The following is a 26,114-nucleotide window of genomic DNA, read 5'->3' on the forward strand; positions in this document are numbered from 1 at the left end:
CTCCAAGGTAGTCAACAAAATTCTCGAAACGGTGCAAGATGTTTGTCCCAATATTGCAGTTGGAGAATCACTGATCGATTATTTCAAAAAAATCTGTGAAATCGGTTCATCGAGCACTTTCACTGAAACGTCTTCTCCAGTTTGAGCCGTATGCTGGTTTGGACATCAACACTCTACAGTGTATTCACAGTGACAAGAATGGCATGAAGGATGAACAAATTTCAAACGCCTTCGTTTCTAATTTCGCTAGTCAAATTTCCGATCCAAACAGTATTATTTTTCATGTACAGAAGAATCCTGAGCCAATCTCAAGCTGCTAATGCCAACATAAAGTTAGTCAGTCCCAGACAGGAGGTGGTCCAGGCCCTTGAGACGTGGAGGAGTGAGACTGAGGGAACTTACAGCTGTCTGAGGGAGACTCTCAACAAGTACAGCGTGTTCACTGGGAGAAACTTTCTGGTGAGTGGCAAATAACCCTTAGTACATTCACATGCACATGTTGATATACATGCATGATATAATTATATGCGCTATTTTGTCCCAGGTCCTAGTTGGTGTGGCTCATGATGACATTGATCCCTCTGTGTTTAGTATCAGTGGTGATAAGCAGAATGTGAGTCATCCGTATATCTATATACAAAATATATTTTCAGGAAAATTATGTAATCCTCTGACCCTTTCATGCGTATTTTGGACTTATATTAATGCATGTATACAAGCTTTTTTTAAATTATTTTAGAGTTTATCCCAGATTATACAAGCTTTTTTTAAATTATTTTAGAGTTTATCCCAGATTATATAATTATTATAAGTTATACATTACAATTTCTCAACATGTTATATAATATAAAATATAAGATCCAGCATCTTCCATGGGTTGATGGTCAAGCATGGAGTCACTGATGAGCAGTTAGATCTAATAATCAAGGATAAAGACACTGCCCTCATTTCTATAAACTTTGATGATTTTGAAAACTACATCCACCGTCTTGAGTTGACTGGTAATGAACAAGCTGACGTAAAGAAAATCGCTTAAGTTAGTGGCAATCTAGTGGCAGTCATCAACTGTTTGTCAATCTGGAGGATCACGAACCCAGCAAAGCAACCTTCAGAGCATTGATTAACATTTTATTGGACCTGAAGAAGGAAGAGATTGCTACCAAGATCTGTCAGTACTTAAAAGAAAAGGTAATTAGTGTACAGTGATTGTATTCCTTCCAACATATATTGCTATAGTGTCGACATGCAAGCTTTTTGTATACGTACTGCATGTGTGCTTAGCTCATTAATTTCCAGCTCCATATAATTATACTCAGAATTCATGTACTGCTTGAGTCACTAGTATACTTTCTTTACAATCAAGCAGACCCAGTGATCTATGAGTGCTGAGAGTACGTGACTTCATGGCTGCAAAGCTAGAGCTATATGTAGGTCTCTTGTACTGAATTGAAACACAGACATTTTTGCTGAATTATTGTGTGTATGCTTTTTATTATACCCAATTGCTGGTGTAGAGTGGAATCAAGTCTGTTTAACTCTTGTTGAGGTATTGATATTTACCTTGATTGCCAGTTAATTAAAAGTGTAAAAGTTAAAAAAATGAATGTACCGGTATTGAAAATACATGACCGGATCTGTCGTTGCCTCGCAACCAGCCATCACCCCACAATTAAAAATTATTGTTACAGTTATAACAAACATTATTCAGTACAGGTATGATGTTGCAATGTGACTGAACACATTATATTAGTGACGTGGCTCAATCAGGATCTGCAGAAATTTGCCTGTGAGGTCCTATCGGCAGACGTCCTCCGGGAAATATTTTCTTCACAGGTTTACAAGTTCAATGGTGGCTCATGATGCTGCATGTACTAACTATCCTATTCAAGACTACCAAATGTAATGCTCTATACTTTCACTATGCAGGTGGAATAGTCTCGCGGGCCATGCATACTTTGAATATCAGTTCAATCAGTTCATAGTATGGCCCGCGAAACTAGTCCAAGAATGTCCGGTCGCCTTCTGTCCCACTAAACAAAACACCACTAGTAGTCAATAATGCGCGTGGCACCTAATTACCTATATATCTCTAACCCTAACGGTATACTTTAACATTATTCTTAGACCTCCACCATGTCAACTATACGAGCTCGTAAACACCTACACATTTTAAATGGGGCACCAAGATCTGGCGCTTGCATGGGTATCCACTGCAACATCTCACTTTAGTAATACGTAAGGCCAAACGTAGGTCTCATGTTGAATGTCAGCAGGATGCCTGCGTTTAGTTTTAGATGAAAGGGTGAGAAAAACTCTACTATATAATAATGCAGACATAGAAATGTAAATGCACAATGTAATGAGAATATATATAAGGCCAGCAACCTATCACGAGTTTATAAAGATTGCTCTATTGTTCTACATGGAGTCTATATAATTATAGCCGTTCAACTTACGAATCACCTGTCAAGGAATGCATGGGGTGTTAAGTACCATTACAAACACAATCCGTTACCGCTAACCCCTGCTGGATAGATTCAGGCCCCCTGAAATGGCTGAACAGGGTCCTGGTAAGAATGGGATCTCCGAGTACGACCCCTCACTCAAATACGTAATGCCTGTGTTTGCATCCATTCTACGGAACAATTTATAGTGAGCTTTGAACTGAGAACTCTTAAGAGTGAGTTAGGTTATTAACGTGTTAAGCGTTCCTTTAATTATGCACTGAGTTGTTATTCATGTTATCCATTCTACGGAACAATTTATAGTGAGCTTTGAACTGAGAACTCTTAAGAGTGAGTTAGGTTATTAACGTGTTAAGCGTTCATTTAATTATGCACTGAGTTGTTATTCGTCACCGGGTTTTCGAAAATAATTGGATAATTGTAAGCCACTAACAAGAGATAATGACGATCCTTAGATGTGTTCGATAATTAATAATCTCTGTTAACATTAACCAAAGCCTATAATTTATAGCCTTGATTTCAGGCCGTTGGAAAGTGGGTCTGATAATCATATTGCAGACTGTTGCGTGGGTGGATTCAATAGTAAATTTGTTAATAATTATCTGATTAAACTTCAGTGTACGGAAACCCTCTGTTGTAGTTAACTACTAGCATCATTAATCTTCCAATGACATCACAATATAATAATAATCAAGTTTACAAATTAAATGTGGAATAGAATACTGATAAATACACTATAGACTATTAATTTATTCGCTGTCTATTTCGTATAGTTCTTGGTGTGAACATAATTATACAGTATCTTGACCTTCAGAAATTAGATATAATTATATATACATGCAGGTTCACAGTATCTATCTGCTATAATTAAGGTGGAGACACTATAGCTGCTCTAGGGGTCAAAATAGTTATTACTTTGTTAGGAAAATGCGTGGGCAAACTTTGCCACATATGTATCTACTAAAATGAGTCAATATTGCATGTTCAGTTGATCAAAACAATCAGGCAGCTGTTCCGTATGAGATGCGTCGTTGATTCTCCCCTTGCAATAAGCCTGCTTGAACTTGATAATTTATAGGATTTTCCATCCGATCAGGAAAATTATAAGAGGTGTCGTTTTCTTCAATATTGATATTCTGATGTTGTTTCCAATGACTACCAAGCTCTTTCATCCTCCTAACACACACTTTGAAGCAATTTGTTGACCATATCCTCCACATAGTAACAGCTACTAAATACACAAATGGAAGAACTGCAAACACTCCGGTAAGAGCAAAAGAAAAGTTAGCCAAAGGACTCGCGTTCATGCTAGCTTCAGTAGAAGCAGTTGCCATCACCAAAATCAGAACAATATTCAACATCATCACAATATCGAGTAAGTTGTAGATACGAAACTGCTCTTTGTATGGCTGTACCAGTAGCTGGACGATGACTATTAGTATCAAAAACACGGAACATATGAGATAGCAATAAATATTTCGTGAGAGGGCGAATAAGACAAACATAATGATATGAGAGAGAAAGAACGTTATAGAAAAGCATCGACAGTCACGAGTTCCATTTGTCCCGTCCTTGTAGTAACCTTGGTAACAGTAAACAAACATATCGACGTGTTGACGCTGAATTTTAAACTTGTTTAGAACTCGTTGAAACCAACGCATTGGATAGATGACAAGAAACACAAGTGGAAAGATAATCACAAAGATCAAAACAAACAAAGCAGTGATAGCGTAAGGAAGGTGTTCTTTACTGAAGTAATCCACAGATGCATCGAGGTAGAGAACATAGCGGACACTATACTGGCTACTGTTACTGTGTTCGAATGTGTACATCTCTGTATATAAAAGGAAATCAAAAGAAACATCAATCAACTTCAAGTATGAGAGTAAAAAAAAAGTGGCGAAAGCTTTTACAAGCGAACCCTCAAAATCAAAATTCTTATTTCTGAAAGAGCCTAGAAGTTTGTGAAATGGTTTCCAAAGCCATACAATGACCCGTACGTCACGACTGTACATACTCACTAGTGCATAAGTAACAGTGATCAGTAACAGTGGATAGAATGCAATTGCATAATCTAGAACAAGTGCCTGTAGTGGAGTTATACTTACGCATATCGGTGGGATAATTGTCCGGAAGAAATCCAAATTCCAAATACCATAAGCACATCCGAGTAGTCGAATAAAGATGTCCATCTTGTTCCTGGCAATTCGCAAGGTAGATCTGGCTACTACAGGGGAGGCTACACCTTGACAGAGAAAAATGAAAGCTTTCATCCATGGAGATGTTCCACTGAATTTGAAACCCACAACAATGAAAAAGAAGAATGTTAATGGAATGTAAGCAACCGCTATGTACTTGATCCAGTTGTATGTCATGTTCTCTCCTGTACAGTTCATGCATTCCATTTCATACGAGTACACAAGTGGGGAATATCCTGGTAGACACTTCCCACACAGTGTTGAACCTCGGTTGTATTTTTCGCACATTTTGGAGTTCAAATCACTCACATTAGTTGGTAATCCATCGTACAGTGTACGATCACAGCCAAAGAAGCACACTCCTAGTTCAGTCTTTCTTGTAATGTTATCATACGTCATGCAGTAACAGTCGAGTAAAGACGTCTGAGGAATTGTGGGATCACACAGAACAGAGCGATAGGGAATGTCACCACACGCACACTCTCCAATCGTATCGTTGAAGAACATCCATGGATGACATTCTTCATCTGAACCATGCAGCTGATGAGATGCTAGTTTTAACTCTGCTACTAGAGCATCAGGTCTTCCATCGCCGGCAAATGATGACGACTTGCAAGGCAGTTCTATCTCACCAAGCCGACAACTACTGTTGTCTACACCGTTGACTGTGTCCACATAAACCACAGCCTGATGCTCCGAGCAAAGTACCAAACAAGTTACCGCACTCAAGCACACACTAGCGACTAAAACTTTATATTTGAAGAACATAGTTATTCTTAGTCTCGTGGACCAGCCGATATATCATTATCGTGGCAAATTACTCATGCAAACATGCAAAATTACTCATGCTACTTATGCAGCGGTCTAAGTGGCTGTTTGCATTGATAAGTGGTTAGTGGTTGGAGGACGGATGTGTGAAACCACATAATTAGATTTGCCAAATCGCTAGCCATGCAGCTGTGTGGTTTCACAACTTACTACAAACACTTATCAGCCACTTACTGACTTAGAGCGCCACGATATTTGTGGCGCAGTCAACACAACTCTGTACGGTGAAATTGGCCATACCCTCTTTCAGGGTCTGGGTCCGCGAGACAATCACAACCAAAAATCCACTGGTCAGTTTCAGGCCGTTCGGTGAACCGTTTGGTTTCCAAAGCCATAAAATGACCAGTACGTCCCAACTGTACATACGCATTAGTATATAAGTAACAGTGGCTAGTAACAATGGCAATTTCGGGATAATTGTCCGGAAGAAATCCAAATTCCAAATACCATAAACACACTCGAGTAGTCGAATAAAAATGTTCATCCTGTTCCTGGAAATTCCCAAGAAAGACCTGGCTACTATAGGGGAAGCTACACCTTGACAGAGAGAAATGAAAGCTTTCATCCATGGAGATGTTCCACTGAATTTGAAACCCACAACACAGAAAAAGAAGATTGTTAATGGAATGTAAGCAACCGCTATGTACTTGATCCAGTTATAGGTCATGTTCTCTCCCGTACAGTTCATGCAGTCCATTTCATACGAGTACAAGGGTGGTGAATACCCTGGTAAACACTGCCCACACAGTGTTGAACCTCGGTTGTATTTTTCGCACATTTTGGAATTCAAATTGCTCACATTAGCTGGTAATCCATAATACAATGTGTCAGCAATACGATCACAGCCAAAGAAGCACACTCCTAGTTCAGTCTTTCTTGTAATGTTATCATACGTCATGCAATAACAGTCGAGTATAGACGTCTGAAAAACATCCATGGATAACATTCTTCATCTGAACCAAGCAGTTGATGAGATGTTAATTTTAACTCTGCTACAAGAGTTTCAGGTTTTCCATCGCCGGCAAATGATAACGACTTGCAAGGCAGTTTTATCTCACCAAGCCGACGACTACTGTTGTCCACACCGTTGACTGTGTCCACATAAACCACAGCTTGATGCTCCGAGCAAAGCACCAAACAAATTACCACACTCAAGTACAAGGTGACTAAAACTTTATATTTGAAGAACATAGTAATTCTATAATAATAATCGACAAAATAGACTCTAATGAGCTGATTTGGTCTGTTGGAATAAAGAAAAACCACTACTCTACATTTGTGTGTCTCAGTATATAATAACTCTACTAAAATGAGTCAATATTGCATGTTCAGTTGATCATAACAATCAGGCAGCTGTTCCGTATGAGATGCGTCGTTGATTCTCCCCTTGCAATAAGCCTGCTTGAACTTGATAATTTATAGGATTTTCCATTCTATCAGGAAAATTATAAGAGGTGTCGTTTTCTTCAATATTGATATTCTGATGTTGTTTCCAATGACTACCAAGCTCTTTCATCCTCCTAACACACACTTTGAAGCAATTTGTTAACCATATCCTCCACATAGTAACAGCTACTAAATACACAATTGGAAGAGCTGCAAACACTCCGGTAAGAGCATAAGAGAAGTTAGCAAAACGGACTGCTTTCATGCTAGCTTCATCTGCAGCAGTCGCCATCACCGTTATCAGAACTAAATTTAACATCATCACAATATCGATTAAGTTGTAGATACGAAACTGCTCTTTGTATGGCTGTACCAGTAGCTGGACGATGACTATTAGTATCAAAAACACGGAACATATGAGATAGCAATAAATACTTTGTGAGAGGGTGAACCAGACAAACATAATAATAGGAGTGAGAAAGAACGTTATAGAAAAGCATCGACAGTCACGAGTTCCATTTGTCCCGTCCTTGTAGTAACCTTGGTAACAGTAAACAAACATATCAACGTGTTGACGCTGAACACTAAACTTGTTCAGAACTCGTTGAAACCAACGCATTGGATAGATGACAAGAAATACAAGTGGAAAGATAATCACAAAGATCAAAACAAACAAAGCAGTGATAGCGTAGGGAAGGTGTTCTTTACTGAAGTAATCCACAGATGCATCGAGGTAGAGAACATAGCGGACACTATTATGGCTACTGTTACTGTGTTCGAATGTGTACATCTCTGTACACAAAAGGAAATCAAAAGAGACGTCAATCAACTTCAAGTATGAGAGTAAAAAAAAAGTGGCGAATGCTTTTACAAGCGAACCCTCAAAGTCTGTTTTCTTATTCCTGAAAGAGCCTAGAAGTTTGTGAAATGGTTTCCAAAGCCATACAATGACCCGTATGTCCCGACTGTACATACTCACTAGTATATAAGTAACAGTGACTAGTAACAATGGATAGAATGCAATTGCATAATCTAAAGCAAGTGCCTGTAGTGGAGTTATACTTATGCATATCGGTGGGATAATTGTCCGAAAGAAATCCAAATTCCAAAACCATAAACACATCCGGCTAGTCGAATAAAGATGTCCATCCTGTTCCTGGCAACTCGCAAGAAAGATCTGAGTACTATAGGGGAGGCTACCCCTTGACAGAGAGAAATGAAAGCTTTCATCCATGGAGATGTTCCACTGAATTTGAAACCCACAACACAGAAAAAGAAGAAAGTTAATGGAATGTAAGCAACTGCTATGTACTTGATCCAGTTGTAGGTCATGTTCTCTCCCGTACAGTTCATGCATTTCGTGTCATACGAGTACACAAGTGGTGAATACCCTGGTAGACACTTCCCACACAGTGTTGAACCTCGGTTGTATTTCTTGCACATATAGGTGTTTAAATCGCTCACATTAGTTGGTAGTTTAGTATAGAGTGTGTCAACAATATGATCACAGCCAAAGAAGCACACTCCTAGTTCAGTCTTTCTTGTAATGTTATCATACGTCATGCAATAACAGTCTAGTATAGACGTCTGAGGAATTGTGGGATCACACAGAACAGAGCGATAGGGAATGTCACCACACGCACACTCTCCAATCGTATCGTTGAAGAACATCCATGGGTAACATTCTTCATCTGAACCATGCAACTGATGAGATGTTCGTTTTAACTCTGCTAAAAGAGTTTCAGGTCTTCCATTGCTGGCAAATGATAACGATTTGCAAGGTAGTTCTATCTCACCAAGCCGACAACTACTGTTGTCCACACCGTTGACTGTGTCCACATAAACCACAGCTTGATGCTCCGAGCAAAGCACCAAACAAGTTACCACACTCAAGTACACGCTAGTCACAAAGACTTCATATTTGAAGAGCATAGTCATTCTATATGACTGGATCTACTGAGAATAATAAAACAAAATTGATCGTACTAACTGATTTGGAAGCTTTCTACAGTAATTGAAAACCATGCACTGCTCATCATTTGTGTATCTTAGTATAATTAATGTTACTAAACTGAAAGATAAGCTTCAGTCCACAGATGTGTTTCAAGTTATTGTTTCTATATTAGCTACAATGTTTCCATAACAACAAAAATCATACTGCACAGAATAATTATAACTTCCAGAATGAATGTTTGAAATGTTGCACACCTTTTACAACAAACAGCGTTCGAGTCATAATTATTATCTCAGTTTACTAATTAGCAATTATTCTTATACAGCCTAAATCATTAAAGTCAGGGTTACACACTCTGTAAGTTAGTATATATAAGTCAAATCCGACTGTTAATGGGGCACCAAGTACTGTCGCTTGGGTGTCCACTGCGACATCTTTCTGGTCCCACTTTAAAAGCTCTGACAGAGGTTGACTATAATACATAAGTATCTGGCCAAATGTCGGCCTCAACTTGAAGTCAGAATGCCTGTATGTTAGAGAATATGTGGCTGCAGGCCTAAAAATATAGAATTAAGCACTCACCAGCAGCCTATCATGAGCTTATAAATGGCTCTAGTATATCCAGGGGTGGCGAGAGTCTAGAGTCGTTCGATAACTTATGAATCACCTGAAATTATATAAGACGTATAAAACTCTGCATGCTTATATAGTTAGTATACCATACATCCATATATTCACCTCCATGTTGGTTACTCCTTCAAATGGCTTGCAGCCAAGACTCCATATTTCAAACAGTAGGACTCCGTAACTCCAAACGGAGGAATACTTTTTGTAATGAAGGGCCTTTGAAGAAAAGAAATCAAATTATGCGTAAACTGATTCACTTGCATGATTATGTGTACAATTATTATTTAACCTCTGGTAATGTCCACTTGAGTGGTACTAAGCCCCCTTGTGATATATAGTAGTCACTTTCTTCCAGATCCCTCGCCATTCCAAAGTCAGAAATCTATTAATCACAATTATAAAACTATAGAGTATAGTCCAACAATCACAATCCAGAAAAGGACGAAGCTTACACTGCCCGCCATTTTTTGTCATCAGAATGTTTCTAGCTGCTAGGTCTCTATGAACAAACTGTTTGTTGGACAGGTAACTCATGCCTGATGCTATCTAACAAGAATAGTCAAGACACTTCAATGCAACTTCTTTGTTATCTTGTGCCACCCTGCATGTCGTACAGTATTCAACACGAACATGCACGTCACACGTATACCACTCTAAGGCACCGATGCATATCCATAACAGGTATGGCTGTTTGTGACAATGGTACTAAGATTACTTTAGTATACCATTGATATTAATAGACCTTTCAAAAGACTGATGTGTTTAAATAAGCATAAATAATCCATGGTATGACCACATTGTCATTTCAAACATGGACTTTATAGTAACACCATTTGAAAGGAAAATCATAAATTAGATGCACAGAATTCAAGATGATTTGGCAGCTGATCGAAAGAGTCCTCGAACTAGTTGGAATACATTGTATGGGTATACAGTCCTAGATGCATGTGTTGTATAATTCACCTCCGTTGCAAAGTTGGAAGATAATCTTTCATATTTCCACCTTCCATCAGCTCAAGAATAATCATAGCCTGCAAAATTCATGTAACACTCTATAGTAACTCAATTAATATAATGACTTGCCTCGTTTCCAATGGTTACAACACCATGTAGGGAAATGATAGAGCGATAATGAAATTGTCCGTTAATGGCTGCTTCTTGCAAGAGCTTCACTTTATCTTCCTCCGTAGTCTCATCGTTGAGAGTCTTAACAGCGACGTCTTTTGGGCCATCTAGTGACGTCCACACACCTTTCTTAACCACACCAAACTGACCCGAACCGATGCACTCAGATATGCTGAAATTATATATTAACAACAACAAAGTAAATAAGCCAGACAAATAATTATAAATTAAATGCACAATGAGCTGGAAATCACCCACCACAATAATAATAATTATTATACCTAAGCCCGAACAATAGTAATTCGGTAACCATAGTAATGGCTCATTCTGTTACTCTATAGTAAATAATGTTCCTTTTTACGTATACAGTAGACTCTCGTTAATCCGGTCGCCCTATGGGGCCATGCAGCCTTGGCCGGAATAATGGCTGTATCTCAGGAAATAGCCATGGCTTAAAAACGACCTTACCTCGAATCTAACAACTACTTTTGCGGTTTTTGTCTCGAGGATAATGAAGGATAATGAATCATTCTGTTCTCTATTTAAGTGTAATCCAATTTTATTTGCTAAACCACACCCAAAACATCATATCTGGCCGTAATAATTATACGTATAAAATTACATTGAAAACTTTGTTTGGGACAGACAGCACTGGCCGGTAAACGGAATAGCGAGTGACCGTACTTCAGGGTAGATGGGCGTGCCCGTCCCCAGCCATAAAAGGGGGGACGGGTTTCAGCCCTATCTAGCATTCGTTTTGCTGTTCCCGTACTAACTATGAATATAGTTAATATTAGCCGCGCCTCTAACCACAGAGCTCAGCTTGCTATAGAGAAAGGGAGGAGCTGGGAAGCCAAGGAATGCATTACGTAAGAACTATACAATCTGATTGGTGCTGAAATGTATTACGTAAGCAGTCTGCAATCTGATTGGTGCTGCATGATTTTCTGCAGCAGAACGAATGCTAGATAGGGCTGAAACCCGTCCCCCCATTTTATGGCTGGGGACGGGCACGCACATCTAACTTTAGGGTGAGTTTTGTGCAGTAAACATATAGCTAGCATTCCGTGCAAAGCCAAATGGCCGGTATATCGAGGTGGCCGTACTTCAGAGAGCCGGAATAGCGAGAGTCTACTGTACTAATAAGCTAAAGCATAACATTAAGTTACTCACTTTTAATTAGCTCGTTCAGAGGAATCTCGCGATATTTATGTCTTGCCAGCTGCTCATAAAGCGCGTTTGCATTAGAAGAGGGCGTCCAATAAATAGGCTGCTCTTCGAAGAACTTTGATGCATCGTCCTCTCACTATAATTATATGCCGCAAGTTTTAGGAGTATGTGACGGGTACAATATGAACATTTTTATGACACTCATTCGATTTAAGGCGACACAAAAGGTTTTGCAAGGACAAACCTCTTCTTGAAGTACTGAAAACAGTGTGTCATACACAGGAGATAGATCCGCTTTAGATGTGACTGGCTCTTTTCTCTGATTCTGAATAATTGTATAATATCACATGTATGATTTTGTTGTAAACTAACATTGTATATAGTTTTAACTTACTTGTGTTGGAACGTAGATACCTCGAGCACTTGGAGTAGTTTGCGATCGAGTAGGCACAGACTGAAATAAAAAAAGCAAGTGGAGTAATTAGTCACTATAGCATAATTATTATAGTATAGCCGCTCACGTAAATACTGTTGTCAAAATAAGAATCTTCAAGGTCCAATTTTGCTCAGAGTACAGTGGATTAGGAAAGTTCACATTTGGAAACTTATACCTACATCTTTGTCGTTTGAGTAGACTAAGTACGACTGTTAGTACCACTATAACAATTAGTACGACAATCGCGCCAACAGCTATACCAATGCCTAGTACAATTGTAGATGTGGCGGTACCCATGGGTACCGCCATGATGATACAGATGATACAGATGGATTTGCAAGAAGGATGGAAGAAGTTGGAAGAGGCATCAGTAATTCAGAAGAAGATATTCCAACATTAGTTTCATCTGTACTACTGCTGACAATGGATGCAGATGGAGGTGGATTGGGTGTCGATTTTACACCCGATCTGAATGTAGATATGACTGTATATTCGTAAGCAGCATTGAAGAAGTTGGGAAAAGAGTAAGTGAAGGTATTGCAGTGTTAGACTCATCTATACTGCTGCTGACAATGGAGGCAATGGGAGAAGGAGTGGGAGTTGATGTCAGTGTCAGAGAGCTAGTTGACATATAGCTGGAAGTAGATTCACTGACCGAAACGTCCATGCTAGATGTTGGCTGCATTGTTCGAATTACCGGAGAAGTTGCGCTATAGGGAGCAATATGTTTGATGTTGTCAACGGAGATGTAGTTCCATGATATGCATAGACTGACTAGAGCTCAACAGAGCAGAAGAAATGGTTATAGTTTCAGTAGTCGAAGGTGCTGTACTTAGCGGTAATGATGGGTTTACAGTGGCAGATCTAGAAAAAGTGGTAGGTAGGTACTGAGCAAGAGAGGTAAGGAGCATTTCGCACGGTAGCGCGAGAAAATTTGAGGTTTTGATGTCATTTCCGGTATTTGCGGCATCAATGTGACAGTAATAATTTTGCAGAGGTTCTCTTGCACTACTCTGTGTATTTACTTGTCGAGTCTAGTCTGCACTGCAGTGCAGCTTGTCGAGCTTTTATTGTAGCTTTTAAAAGTTCAAGTGATGTCCGACCTCCTGCTAGCTAGCAACCTTTAATTATTCCTGTGGATGTAATGCACATGCGCGCTCATTCCCCACGTGTGAGACAAAATAATATCCAAAAGATCCAGATCCAGATCCTCCTGGCAGAATTATCTTTGTCTTGAGGGCTGGTAAGCCACAAAACACTACCATATAACATAACAATATAGATAACAATATGCATGTAAACAGGTTTTTTCTTCTTAGATATTATACTGAACTACACTAACAGATCCTGGAAGAATAAATTTTCTTCTTTCTTGAGGTCCTGGTAAGCCACATAATATAATAAATAACAACAGATGCATGTAAATAAGTCTTTTCTTCTCAGTGACTTTATATAGATAAGCTAACTTTAATATGAAATTCATTATAGACTAGGAGCATGCAGAGCATGTTTGGGGCGAGCGAGCAATTTTGTATTTGTTGTGCAGTCATTTGGTACATGTGGTCATTTTAAGTATATTGTTTATTTATGAATCGAATGAAAAAATTAATGAACAGTGATTGTGAATAACCGAGTAGTCCATGTAGACGACTTTCCTGTGCCAGCTGTATACCCGTGACAATTATTCTGTCACAGTGGTGTAGGGTTGTTGTCTTTGACTGTGCATGGTGTAACATGAAGTTGACTTACTAAGAGTGAAACATAATTATATCTAGAGTAAGTAACCTATCTTCGCCAGACACCTATAATCGGCGGCTATTGCACGAAGCACAAGACAATTTTGCACAAAACTAACTACATGGATCTACAGATGGGTAAGAAAGTAACAGCTCCCCAAAATTTGGAAAGAATAACTTGCTTGCGGACGGAATGGTGGTCATGAGAAAAATGAGCTGCCGAATGTATCGATAATCGTCAGTGAGACATTTATCTCCGTCTTTGCACGCTTACCAAGCACTGAAACTACCAACACTAACAATACTTCTTGGCACAACTCTAACTAGTGAGCACTACTTGCAGGCAAAGCAGCGTTAGCTGCAGATCGAGCCCCACCCAGCTAGGCATGACGAAAATTTTGCAAAAAATAATGCTGATTCAGCAATAATTGTGCACATTCAGCAATAATTGTGGCAAATTAAACTGGGATTACCTCGATTTTAGGCCGCCCTGAAGATATGTGCACAATTATTGCTGAATCAGCACTATTTTTTGCAAAATTTTCGTCATGCCTCGATCCCAGGCCGAGTTTTCGCTTTTATAACGGTTAGGCGAACAACTGGGCCTGGTACTAGTTGTCTGCGCATGCGTCAAATTTTCATTGTATATTTGTGGTCGGCAAAAATATTTAATAAATCAATAATAGAAATTTGTACACAGAAAAAATGCACAGAGTGAGTACACAAAAGATGCACATAGGGAGCTGCTTCACAAAGGCCTGGGGAGTTGCCAGTTGTGCTGCAGCACAATTACAGTGACCCAGGGCAACTTCAGGATGATTGAATGCCTTCAAATTACGTTTCAAAAAGATTTAGCAGGCTGCTGGACTTCTCTGATTCTAGGCCCCAACTCGTAACTCATTGCTTGAGAAAACGTAGATTCTCTTGATGTCTCTGAGCTACCCAGCAACGCTCGAATGAGCAGGTCATACTCCAGTCCTGTGTCTGTGAGTATAGGACAATATTAAAAGAAACCAAAGACGGTTAAACCCTTACCTCAAACTGTCCAGTCTCGTCCGTTAGTATAGCCAAGAGGAGCACTGTTGGGATAGCTGGATATTAGCCATTGCTCCTGTACAGAGAAGTAGACATTTTAAATACGTGTAGATCTATACATATTAAATTTCTCGGTTATAGTGTCATTGTCGACGAGCTGATGATGGCAGCACCAAGTTCTCTAGCTCACACTCTTCACTTGATCCACCATATTAATGATGAAACTATAGTCTACCTACATTCTTGCCAAACATGAACAAGACTTGATAGCATAGCCGGCCATAGGGCCCACACAAAAATATCTGACCTTAACAAGCTTGACAAAGCTTTATACCTCTTCCCTTGTTGTTCAGTCTTCAGAATAAGCTTCAGAGAAGAGAGAAGCTTCAGCTAAGAGCCATTCCAATCGATTCCAATAATGATAAAACGGGAACTGACTTCTAGTACACGATAGTACACGAATATAAATGTCACGAAAGTGAACGAGAATATCCATTCGTCAGAATCTGACAAACGATTGACGCATGCGCAGACAACTAGTACCAGGCCCAGTTGTTCGCCTAACCGTTATAAAAGCGAAAACTCGGCCTGGGATCGAGGCTACGTCATGCCTAGCTGGGTGGGGCTCGATCTGCAGCTAACGCTGCATGCTTTGCCTGCAAGTAGTGCTCACTAGTTAGAGTTGTGCCAAGAAGCATTGTTTAGTGTTGGTAGTTTCAGTGCTTGGTAAGCGTGCAAAGACGGAGATAAATGTCTCACTGACGATTATCGATACATTCGGCAGCTCATTTCTCATGACCACCATTCCCTCCGCAAGCAAGTTATTCTTTCCAAATTTTGGGGAGCTGTTACTTTCTTACCCATCTGTAGATCCATGTAGTTAGTTTTGTGCAAAATTGTCTTGTGCTTCGTGCAATAGCCGCCGATTATAGGTATCTGGCGAAGATAGGTTACTTACTCTATGAGTGAAAGTTCAGCACGAAAGAGCTGGCTGTACAAACTAAGCAAGGAGATAATTATTATTATCACTTTTTGCTGGACCCAAATTACAAGGCTATAGTATACTGTCAGTGTAAACAATCCTTAAAGCTACTCTGACCTGTTGTAAGCATGCCTGTGTGGCCTCAGAAGTTTCCATCTGAGCTGGTCTGATCTGCCGTAGTGCTGTATTGTCTAAAGGTGCCTGTACAACTTTAGAAGTCTCCATCTGAGCTGTTCTGACCTGTCCTAGTGACTGGCCTCGATCTCTGTTTTGTCCTGTTGAGCTAGCAGGTTTATTATCACAAAAACACAAGACTTGGAAGTGAAACATGGCAAGTAAGCTGCTGTGACCTCCTGCAGGCGTGCCTGTGTGATCTTAGGCTCAGGAGGTCCCTATTTGAGCTGCTCTGACCTGCTGTAGGCGTGCTTGTAGCCTCAAGCGTCTCTGTGTCTTGTCTGAGCCTTCGATCCTGAGTGTAGCTAGCTCTTGTGCCCATGCACAGCTTTCACGTAAAATTTGGTAAAGGGTCACAGTACAAAAAACAAATATCGTACCGGTCCATGACACACACACACACACACACACACACAGACAAAATTGCCGGTCCATGACACACACACACACACACACACACACACACACACACACAGACAAAATTGCCGGTCCATGACACACACACACACACACACACACACACACACAGACAGACAAAATTGCAACGTTCATCACTAGGAAGGGACTCGCTTCGCTCGCCCCAATAACACTCTAATACTTTTGAGCGAAAGCAAAAACATGGTGAGAGGCATTAGCACAGCGCCAGCTTGAACACTAGTAGTATAGGTATCTTGACTTTCAGAAATGAGTATATACAGGTTCACAGTATCTATATGCTATAATTAAGGTGGAGACGCTAGCTGCTCTAGGAGTCAAAATAGTTATTACTTTGTTAGAAAAATGCATGGGAAAACTTTGCCACATACATATCTAGTTAATATTGCATGTTCAGTTGATCAAAACAATCAGGCAGCTGTTCCGTATGAGATGCGTCGTTGATTCTCCCCATGCAATAAGCCTGCTTGAACTTGATAATTTATAGGATTTTCCATCCGATCAGGAAAATTATAAGAGGTGTCGTTTTCTTCAATATCTATATTATAATGCTGTTTCCAATGACTACACAGCTGTTTCATCCTCCTAACACACACTTTGAAGCAATTTGTTGACCATATCCTCCACATAGTAACAGCTACTAAATACACAAATGGAAAAACTCCAAACATTCCGGTAAGAATATAAGAAAAGTTAACAAAACGGACTGCTTTCAGGCTAGCTTCAGCTGACGCAGTTACCATCACCAAAATCAGAACTAAATTCAACATCATCACAATATCGATTAAGTTGTAGATACGAAACTGCTCTTTGTATGGCTGTACCAGTAGCTGGACGATGACTATTAGTATCAAAAACACGGCACATATGGGATAGCAATAAATATTTCGTGAGAGTGTAAACAAGACGAACATAATGATATGAGTGAGAAAGAACGTTATAGAAAAGCATCGACAGTCACGAGTTCCATTTGTCCCATCCTTGTAGTAACCTTGGTAACAGTAAACAAACATATCAACATGTTGACGCTGAACTTTAAACTTGTTCAGTATTCGTTGAAACCAACGCATTGGATAGATGACAAGAAATACAAGTGGAAAGATAATCACAAAGATCAAAACAAACAAAGCAGTGATAGCATAGGGAAGGTGTTCTTTACTGAAGTAATCCACAGATGCATCCAGGTAGAGAACATAGCGGACACTATACTGGCTACTGTTACTGTGCTCGAATGTGTACATCTCTGTATACAAAAGGAAATCAAAAGAAACATCGATCAACTTCAAGTATGAGAGTAAAAAAAAAGTGGCAAAAGCTTTTACAATCGAACCTTCAAAGTCTGTTTTCTTATTACTGAAAAAGCCTAGAAGTTTGTGAAATGGTTTCCAAAGCCATACGATGACCCGTACGTCCCTACTGTACATACTCACTAGTATATAAGTAACAGTGACTAGTAACAGTGGATAGAATGCAATTGCATAATCTAAAGCAAGTGCCTGTAGTGGAGTTATACTTACGCATATCGGTGGGATAATTGTCCGGAAGAAATCCAAATTCCAAATACCATAAACACATCCGAGTAGTCGAATAAAGATATCCATCCTGTTCCTCGCAATTTGCAAGAGAGATCTAGCTACTACAGGGGAGGCTACACCTTGACAGAGAGAAATAAAAGCTTTCATCAATGGAGATGTTCCACTGAATTTGAAAACCACAACAAAGAAAAAGAAGATAGTTAATGGAATATAAGCAACTGCTATGTACTTGATCCAATTGTAGGTCATGTTCTCTCCTGTGCAGTTCATGCATTTCATTTCATACGAGTACAAGAGTGGTGAATATCCTGGTAGACACTTCCCACACAGTGTTAAATCGCGGTTGTATTTCTCGCACATATAGGTGTTCAAATCGTTCACATTAGTTGGTAGTTTAGTATAGAGTGTGTTAGGAATGTGACCACAGCCAAAGAAGCACACTCCTAGTTCAGTCTTTCTTGTAATGTTATCATACGTCATGCAGTAACAGTCTAGTAGAGACGTCTGAGGAATTGTGGGATCACACAGAACAGAGCGATAGGGAATGTCACCACACGCACACTCTCCAATCGTATCATTGAAAAACATCCCTGGATAACATTCTTCATCTGAACCATGCAGTTGATGAGATGTATGTTTTAACTCTGCTACAAGAGCACCAGGTGTTCCATCGCTGGCAAATGATAATGACTTGCAAGGCAGTTCTATCTCACCAAGCCGACAACTACTGTTGTCCACACCGTTGACTGTGTCCACATAAACCACAGCTTGATGCTGCTCCGAGCAAAGCACCAAACAAGTTACCACACTTAAGTACAAGCTAGCGACTAAAACTTTATATTTGAAGAGCGTAGTCATTCTACGTATAGTATAGTTCTACTAACTGATTTGGTATAATTTTTTCTAGAAAATCACTGCATGTGTGTCCACAGTATATAATTATGTAACCAAAATGAAAGATAACTGGAACTATGTTTATTATGAAAAGTGGGAAAGATTTCAAACACACTCCATGCACTTAAGGCCTGGGCCTTGTACTGATAGCATTCATTACCCTAGCCTCCTTCACAAGGCCTAAACAATTAGGCCTGCTACTGACTGTTCGCGCATGCGCAAAATTATTGGATAATTTTCCCGTAATGTTTCTCATTAAACTGAATTTTTACCCGAATTATATCCTGAATAACATATACAGACAAAGAATACTCTTCATAAAGTCAGACACAGAGCTATATAGCTAGCTAGCTAGAGACAGAGCTGTATTGGTTACAGTAGCAATTTCTTTCTGATAGAGTCGACTTTTACCAAGGTTAGTGTCAGATGGGCGTGGCCTATCCATATAGGTTATTGTCAGTCTTCCCTCCGTTCAGAGGATTGTTATCCACACTGTTGCAGGCTGTGAGTCCTTTGTTAAAATAGTAGCTATTAGAATGCTATCACACGGGCTAGAAACCTTCACAATGAATCACACTTCTATCCACTTTCTTCAATCCACTTCCGTTCGTTGTGACGTCATTGTTTTACTGAGCAAATACAATGGTATCCGGAATTACCCACTTTGCCTTGCCGTAAAAAAAAAAAAAAAAAAAAAAACTTTCTGGGTAATAGGTGGCGCATGCGCAAACAGTCGATTACCAGGCCCTCTCTTCGAGGAAGAGCGGCCTGGGATCGAGGCTATCATTACCCAAGATTGTGTAGATTATGTAGTGTTAATGAGATTCATAATCTTTATCAGTGCATGTGACGTCATGAGTCAATGCGTTTGCCTAGCTATAGTAGCCTCGATTAATCGGCCTTGAATCGAGGCTACCTAGCTAGCTGCTGGAACTATTATACAATGCTGTTTAGGCCCTCAAAAGATAGAGTATGTTGTCATGATTATGTTTCCCAAGTGGGAAGTCAATATGTGCAAAATTATCTTAGCTATACTAGCTCTGGCAGCCACCCTAGAGGTAGGCTATGTTGTGTATCTCAAGAATACAGTAACTGCTACTCTCCCCATTTATGATACTAGTACCTAGCAATGAGTTGTTCATCTAGCCTTGTTTTTGAAGCTTGATCTTAGCATCTTCATAGCCGCTTTTTGCAGTTTTCTTACTAAAAGTGGCATGACGTCATCACCATTTATGGGGCTAATTAGCATAATTGAATTAGTTTTTTGGAAAAAGAAAACATTGAACTTTATGTTGAATCATCTTGATGTAGCATAAATTACTACGGTGGCCCTGAGGTACACACACACCTACTCCATTTTTCATTTGCGGTTCATTTCGCAGTTCAACTACTCTGTTTTTCATTTGCGGTTCATTTCGCAGTTCGACTATATGGAGCTTAATTTGTGTCAAAATTAAAAAGCAGTATTTTCTATTCCAAGTGAGTGTTCCAAATCATATTCCAATAATTATTTCAAAGCTGTAATTACATAATTATACGATCGCAACATGATGATTTGTTGCATGCCGTCTCCCGGTATGGTCTTCCATCCAGAGTGAGAATGGACATGGGAGGAGAGAATACTGGAATTGCTCGTTTTATGCTATCTCATCCTCTTAGGGGTCCAGGGAGAGGGAGTGCGATTGTCAGTGCTAGTGTACATAATCAAGGGTGGAAAGGTTTTGGAGAGATCTTTTCATCGGCTGCACAGGAATATTTTATCATCTTTTTTATCACATGGAATAAACAGGCCAGTTGAATCCGATAGACACCTTACATCTTTTTCGCCTGCACTTCGTATATTTGCCCTACATTAATTATCAAATAGATATATTTCTTGATGCGTGGGCAAATCACTGTTTATGTTCAGAGCGAAACCAAACTCCACTACAGCTATGGATGCAAGGGATGTGTACACAGTTACTGGACACAATTACTGATGTAAGTGGTAAGTGCTATAATAATATACAGTGTACCTTAATAGCTTAAACAATGTATTCTTTTTATCTACATGTATATAGGACTACCCTTGTTATGGGATTGATTGGGAAGAGCCTGTGCCAGAAGTTTAAGAAAATGAACATGTTGAAGTACCACCTATATACTCATTCTCCACTGTCAGAAGAACAATTTCAAGATCTTTCAGCACTCTATCCTCTACAAAGAACTCTCCATTCCAGTGTTCATGCTGTAGATGTCTTCCAAGAAGTGTTGGACTATGTTACGGATATTACCCAATAATGTTTTACTGTGTGCATGTGGTATGTGTGTGTGTCCAATGAATACTATTACATTTTGGAAATTGTTTACGAGAAATACATTAAATATATTGGAATTTTAATTGGAACACTGACTTGGAATTGTAATGTTTTTACTGTGTGTGTGGTATGTGTGTATGTGCCTTTGGAATTTGCATTGGATTGTTGACATTTAATATTGGAATTTGAATTGGAACATGGACTTGGAATTGAATAAACTGCTCTTAGAATTTTGACACAAATTAAGCTCCATATAGGTGTGTACCTCAGGGCCACCGTAATAAATAGTATGTTGCAAAAAATACAGCAGTATAAACATTGTGTTAAATTTTGGTATTCAGACTTTGACCCGGTGTCATAAAATTTTGGGCCCCCCCATGTTTAGGCCCCCCGGGCCTAGAATTTTAAAATTTTGGGCCCCCCTGGGCCTAGAATATTAACAGTTTAGGCCCCCCAGGGGGTCCAAACTGTTAACATTCTAGGCCCCCCACTGTGAGATTAGGCCCCCCCTCTTCTGCTATCCTTTTCTGCACGATAGAACGAAGTCAAAGAGATATAATAATATGGTAAGGTTAGCTCTATTAGTTGACAAAGCATCAAAGAGACTGCATGCATGCAAAGACTCTGTATCAAAGTAGCAAAAATGTTTGCATTATTATTCTGTCATGGAATTCAAAGTGAAGGAAGATTTACCTTTCAAGTTACTTATGCTTTACCTATAAGAGTTAAATGCTTTGATGCAGCTCTGCAATGTTGGATCTGCCTGTAAGACAATCGATGTTGTTGCATAGCTATCGCCATATTTGCAACTTTGTGCTTACTTTCTCAGCCAAATTTCATGACAAAAAAGTATAAAACACACAATATCAGTGCAAAGACAACAATTCATATCTTCCTCCATGTTTTCCTATACATAGAAGATGTAAATTGTTGTGGGGATGCTCCAATAGCATCACTGGCTCAGCTCTCAAGTAATGTGAAATCACAGATAGAAGTCAAGAGAGAAACTGTTGTATCATGGGGGAATCACAATAGCAGTTTCCTTTCGGGACAATGGTAATCTTGGACAGTCCTGACCAATTCGGGACAGTTGGCACCTATGTGCTTCGTGCTGCATGAGGCCTGATTCATAGAATGACATGGTGCAGTGTGATGGCTGTGAGACCAGTGGTATACTACTGTACATGCATGAAATGTGTGTGTATGAGGAGAGCTGCATTCAGTAACTGGCACTGCATATACTGTGAAGACCATAGAAGACTGCATGTATTGGTGTATTTTGAGAATGCACTGTCACATAATGTTACCGCTGTTGCGCTGTTAATGGGGGGGCCTAAAATTTTAAGAGGGGCCAAAATTTTAGGCCCGGGGGGGCCCAATCTCATGGGGGCCTAAAATTTTATGACACCAGCAGAGCAGGTATTCATATTATAATTATGTAATATCATTAGCATGGTAGTGCTAATAGTATAGGGTTGGGTCGAAAACAGCAAAAGGCCCCCTTTGGATCTCACCCAAGACACAAGACACAGTTACTTTGAGTTTATATATCTATTGCCTATATCATTTGTAACATTTGTGTGAAATATGAACTGAATTGAACATTGTACAAAAAAGTTATACTGAAGAACAGCAAAACTAAAAAAACAACAACTTTTTCTTCATCTTCCTCTCACGTTCTTCAGTGAGATAATCTAGAGAACTGTAGGTCCACAGGACAAACTAATGGCACCGTACTGTTCTCTGTCGCCTTGGGTAGTGCAGTAACTAATCTACGAAGTTAAATTTGCTAGGGTGGAAGCTACGCCCTCTTTAATGAGTGCAGAGGTGAGGTCGCCATTGTTTACCTACTGAGCATGCTCAGACATAGTAGAAAGCATGGCCACACCCCTCTTATCTTAGCAACCACTTGAGATCTATAGCAACAGTAGTGTTTTGCACTGTCGATTCTTACCGCTCCAGTTAATGCTCCTTCTAGCCTCGATCCCAGGCCGCACTTCATCAGGAAGGAGGCTAGGCTAGCTCCTCGCATGCAAGTTAAATTGACACAAGCTCTTATCTGAGCAGCTTTTATTCTGCCCCTTATCATAAATTTAAGTTATCATAAAGTTCTTGGTCTTGCAGAGATGCATGCAATAATCATATGGCTTATGATTATTGCATGCATCTATATACAAGACCAAGAACTTTATGATAATTATCATGACAGACACTGCAACAGTGCAAATAAAAATTCGATCAGCCTACAGCTAGCTAGCTAGATCTAGCTGTAGCAGCCTTCTTTTTTATCATAGTACTATGGTAATGCCACCTACTTGATCTAGGTAGCACCATAGAATCTATGTGCTGGTACCTATAAGAAAAAAAGTGTACAAACAAGTGTATTTGTGAAAAAAATAATGGTGAGAAGTAGACTACCGTATAGTGCGAAATTTTCGAGGGGCTAAATTTTCACGGATTTCGTGGGTTAGCAATCATACACGAAAATTAAGTCCATGAAAAATTTTCTTTAATTAGAATTACCTGCTATAACGTGCAAAGGCGTGGCTTCCGGTATAAGCAGTCATTCCGCGAACATTGTGCAACGAAATGCTTTTAGAGGCCAATCCACGAAATATAAGTGCTTCAAAAATTTCGTGCTATACGGTATCTATGGTTGCATGTTGGATAAGCTGTTCAAACCAAAAAGTTGGAGTGCACAAGATGGGTAACCCTAAAAAAACCGCCCATTAACAAAACGTGATTAGTTACGTGGCCTCCCAGGACCACTCTATGCATGCATGCACGCAGTGAAAAAAGTTTGCAAACAAGTGCAAAAAACATTTTTGAAAAAATGGGGAAGAGTACAGGGTTGGAAGAGCATGCATGCATGTGCATTGAAGTAACAAAAAGTTCGAAAACAAGATTGTGGGTTGGTATAGTCTTTGCATGCTCCAACTAGTTGGGAGTGGGGCTCAATCTTTACGATCTTTAACAGTTGGGTCCAGCACTACTTCGAGTTTTGGTGGGCAGGGCTCATCTGTAGAGTCTCAAATTCAGGAGTGCTATTCATGCACTCATGTAATTATACACTATGTGTTTCAGTGCTGGTCCTCCCTGGTGGAAAAAAGTCTCATTCAAATGCATTATTATTGTATCGAAACACATGCAAGTTGATGGTCAAATAGGGGATCGAGCGCCTTGCATAAAGAAAAAGGTGAACGAGAAGTAGTGCTGGACCCAACTGTTAAAGATCGTAAAGATTGAGCCCCACTCCCAACTAGTTGGAGCATGCAAAGACTATACCAACCCACAATCTTGTTTTCGAACTTTTTGTTACTTCAATGCACATGCATGCTCTTCCAACCCTACTCTTCCCCATTTTTTCAAAAATGTTTTTTGCACTTGTCTAATTTTGATTGGTATGGAAATTCTCTTCTAACAGTGTATATAAACAATCTGTGAACAGTAATCTACAAGCTTATAGTTATGTAGCATTACAACATGCACAATAATTATAGTCATAGTATGTTTACCTACACATTGTGTAGATCTATGTCTGTAAAATTATGTAAGTCAAATCCAGCTGTTACTAAAAGTAGCGAATGTTTTTACAAGCGAACCCTCAAAGTCTGTTTTTTTATTCCTAAAAGAGCCTAGAAGTTTGTGAAATGGTTTCCAAAGCCATACAATGACCCGTACGTCCCGACTGTACATACTCATTAGTATATAAGTAACAGTGACTAGTAACAGTGGATAGAATGCAATTGCATAATCTAAAGCAAGTGCCTGTAGTGGAGTTACACTTACGCATATCGGTGGGATAATTGTCTGGAAGAAATACAAATTCCAAATACCATAAACACATCCGGCTAGTCAAATGAAGATGTTCATCCTGTTCCTGGCAACTCGCAAGAAAGATCTGAGTACTATAGGGGAGGCTAAACCTTGACAGAGAGAAATGAAAGCTTTCATCCATGGAGATATTCCACTGAATTTGAAACCCACAACAAAGAAAAAGAAGATTGTTAATGGAATGTAAGCAACTGCTATATGTACTTGATCCAGTTGTAGGTCATGTTCTCTCCCGTACAGTTCATGCAGCCCATTTCATACGAGTACACAAGTGGTGAATACCCTGGTAGACACTTCCCACACAGTGTTGAATCACGGTTGTATTTCTCGCACATATAGGTGTTTAAATCGCTTATATTAGTCGGTAGTTTAGTATAAAGTGTGTCAGCAATATGATCACAGCCAAAGAAGCACATTCCTAGTTCAGTCTTTCTTGTAATGTTATCATACGTCATGCAATAACAGTCGAGTATAGACGTCTGAGGAACTATGCATGGGATCACACAATAGGGAATGTCACCACACGCACACTCTCTAATCGTATCGTTGAAGAACATCCATATGGATGACATTCTTCATCTGAACCATGCAGCTGATGAGATGTTCGTTTTAACTCTGCTAAAAGAGCATCAGGTCTTCCATTGCTGGCAAATGATAATGACTTGCAAGGCAGTTCTATCTCACCAAGCCGACAACTACTGTTGTCCACACTGTTGACTGTGTCCACATAAACCACAGCTTGATGCTTCGAGCAAAGCACCAAACAAGTTACCACACTCAAGTACACGCTAGCGACTATATTTGAAGAGCATAGTGATTCTCTATGACTGGATACTGAAACAAAATTGATCGTACTAACTGATTTGGAAGCTTTCTACAGTAATTGAAAACCATGCACTGCTCATCATTTGTGTGTCTTATAGTATAATTAATGTTACTAAACTGAAAGATATGCTTCAGTCCACAGATGTGTTTCAAATTATTGTTTCTATTAGCTACAATG

At 39.5% G+C, this 26,114-nt stretch overlaps 5 protein-coding genes and 1 long non-coding RNA gene across 6 annotated transcripts; all 6 read right to left on the minus strand.

The window, feature by feature from the left end:
• Positions 1–1,700: 1,700 nt before the first annotated feature.
• On the minus strand, positions 1,701–9,772 carry LOC135336355 (uncharacterized). The gene is made up of 6 exons (XM_064532117.1): positions 9,748–9,772; positions 9,570–9,674; positions 9,414–9,498; positions 9,141–9,357; positions 8,575–8,830; positions 1,701–1,732 (listed from the first exon to the last, which is right to left on the minus strand). Exons 3-6 carry the CDS (start codon positions 9,425–9,427, stop codon positions 1,701–1,703), a joined length of 519 nt encoding a protein of 172 aa, XP_064388187.1. The 5' UTR covers positions 9,428–9,498; positions 9,570–9,674; positions 9,748–9,772.
• On the minus strand, positions 4,033–5,507 carry LOC135336467 (uncharacterized). Its single transcript, XM_064532270.1, has 2 exons — positions 4,574–5,507; positions 4,033–4,299 (listed from the first exon to the last, which is right to left on the minus strand). The coding sequence occupies exons 1-2, from the start codon at positions 5,429–5,431 to the stop codon at positions 4,171–4,173; spliced, it is 987 nt and encodes a 328-aa protein (XP_064388340.1). The 5' UTR covers positions 5,432–5,507; the 3' UTR covers positions 4,033–4,170.
• LOC135336316 (uncharacterized) lies at positions 6,837–8,577 on the minus strand. Its single transcript, XM_064532077.1, has one exon. The coding sequence runs from the start codon at positions 8,232–8,234 to the stop codon at positions 6,837–6,839; it is 1,398 nt and encodes a 465-aa protein (XP_064388147.1). The 5' UTR covers positions 8,235–8,577.
• On the minus strand, positions 9,736–14,297 carry LOC135336595 (uncharacterized). The gene is made up of 6 exons (XM_064532458.1): positions 12,275–14,297; positions 12,148–12,207; positions 11,998–12,078; positions 10,542–10,755; positions 10,422–10,489; positions 9,736–9,840 (listed from the first exon to the last, which is right to left on the minus strand). The coding sequence occupies exons 1-6, from the start codon at positions 12,496–12,498 to the stop codon at positions 9,774–9,776; spliced, it is 714 nt and encodes a 237-aa protein (XP_064388528.1). The 5' UTR covers positions 12,499–14,297; the 3' UTR covers positions 9,736–9,773.
• A 252-nt stretch (positions 14,298–14,549) lies between these two features.
• LOC135336649 (uncharacterized) lies at positions 14,550–15,916 on the minus strand. Its single transcript, XR_010394870.1, has 2 exons — positions 14,961–15,916; positions 14,550–14,909 (listed from the first exon to the last, which is right to left on the minus strand). It is a non-coding gene; the product is annotated as an uncharacterized LOC135336649 (long non-coding RNA).
• Positions 15,917–17,665: 1,749 nt separating this feature from the next.
• Positions 17,666–18,992, minus strand: LOC135336356 (uncharacterized). The gene is made up of 2 exons (XM_064532118.1): positions 18,069–18,992; positions 17,666–17,794 (listed from the first exon to the last, which is right to left on the minus strand). The coding sequence occupies exons 1-2, from the start codon at positions 18,942–18,944 to the stop codon at positions 17,666–17,668; spliced, it is 1,005 nt and encodes a 334-aa protein (XP_064388188.1). The 5' UTR covers positions 18,945–18,992.
• Positions 18,993–26,114: the final 7,122 nt, after the last annotated feature.

Source organism: Halichondria panicea, chromosome 5 (genome assembly GCF_963675165.1).
Source record: "Halichondria panicea chromosome 5, odHalPani1.1, whole genome shotgun sequence".
NCBI classification, from domain to species: Eukaryota; Metazoa; Porifera; class Demospongiae; order Suberitida; family Halichondriidae; genus Halichondria; species Halichondria panicea.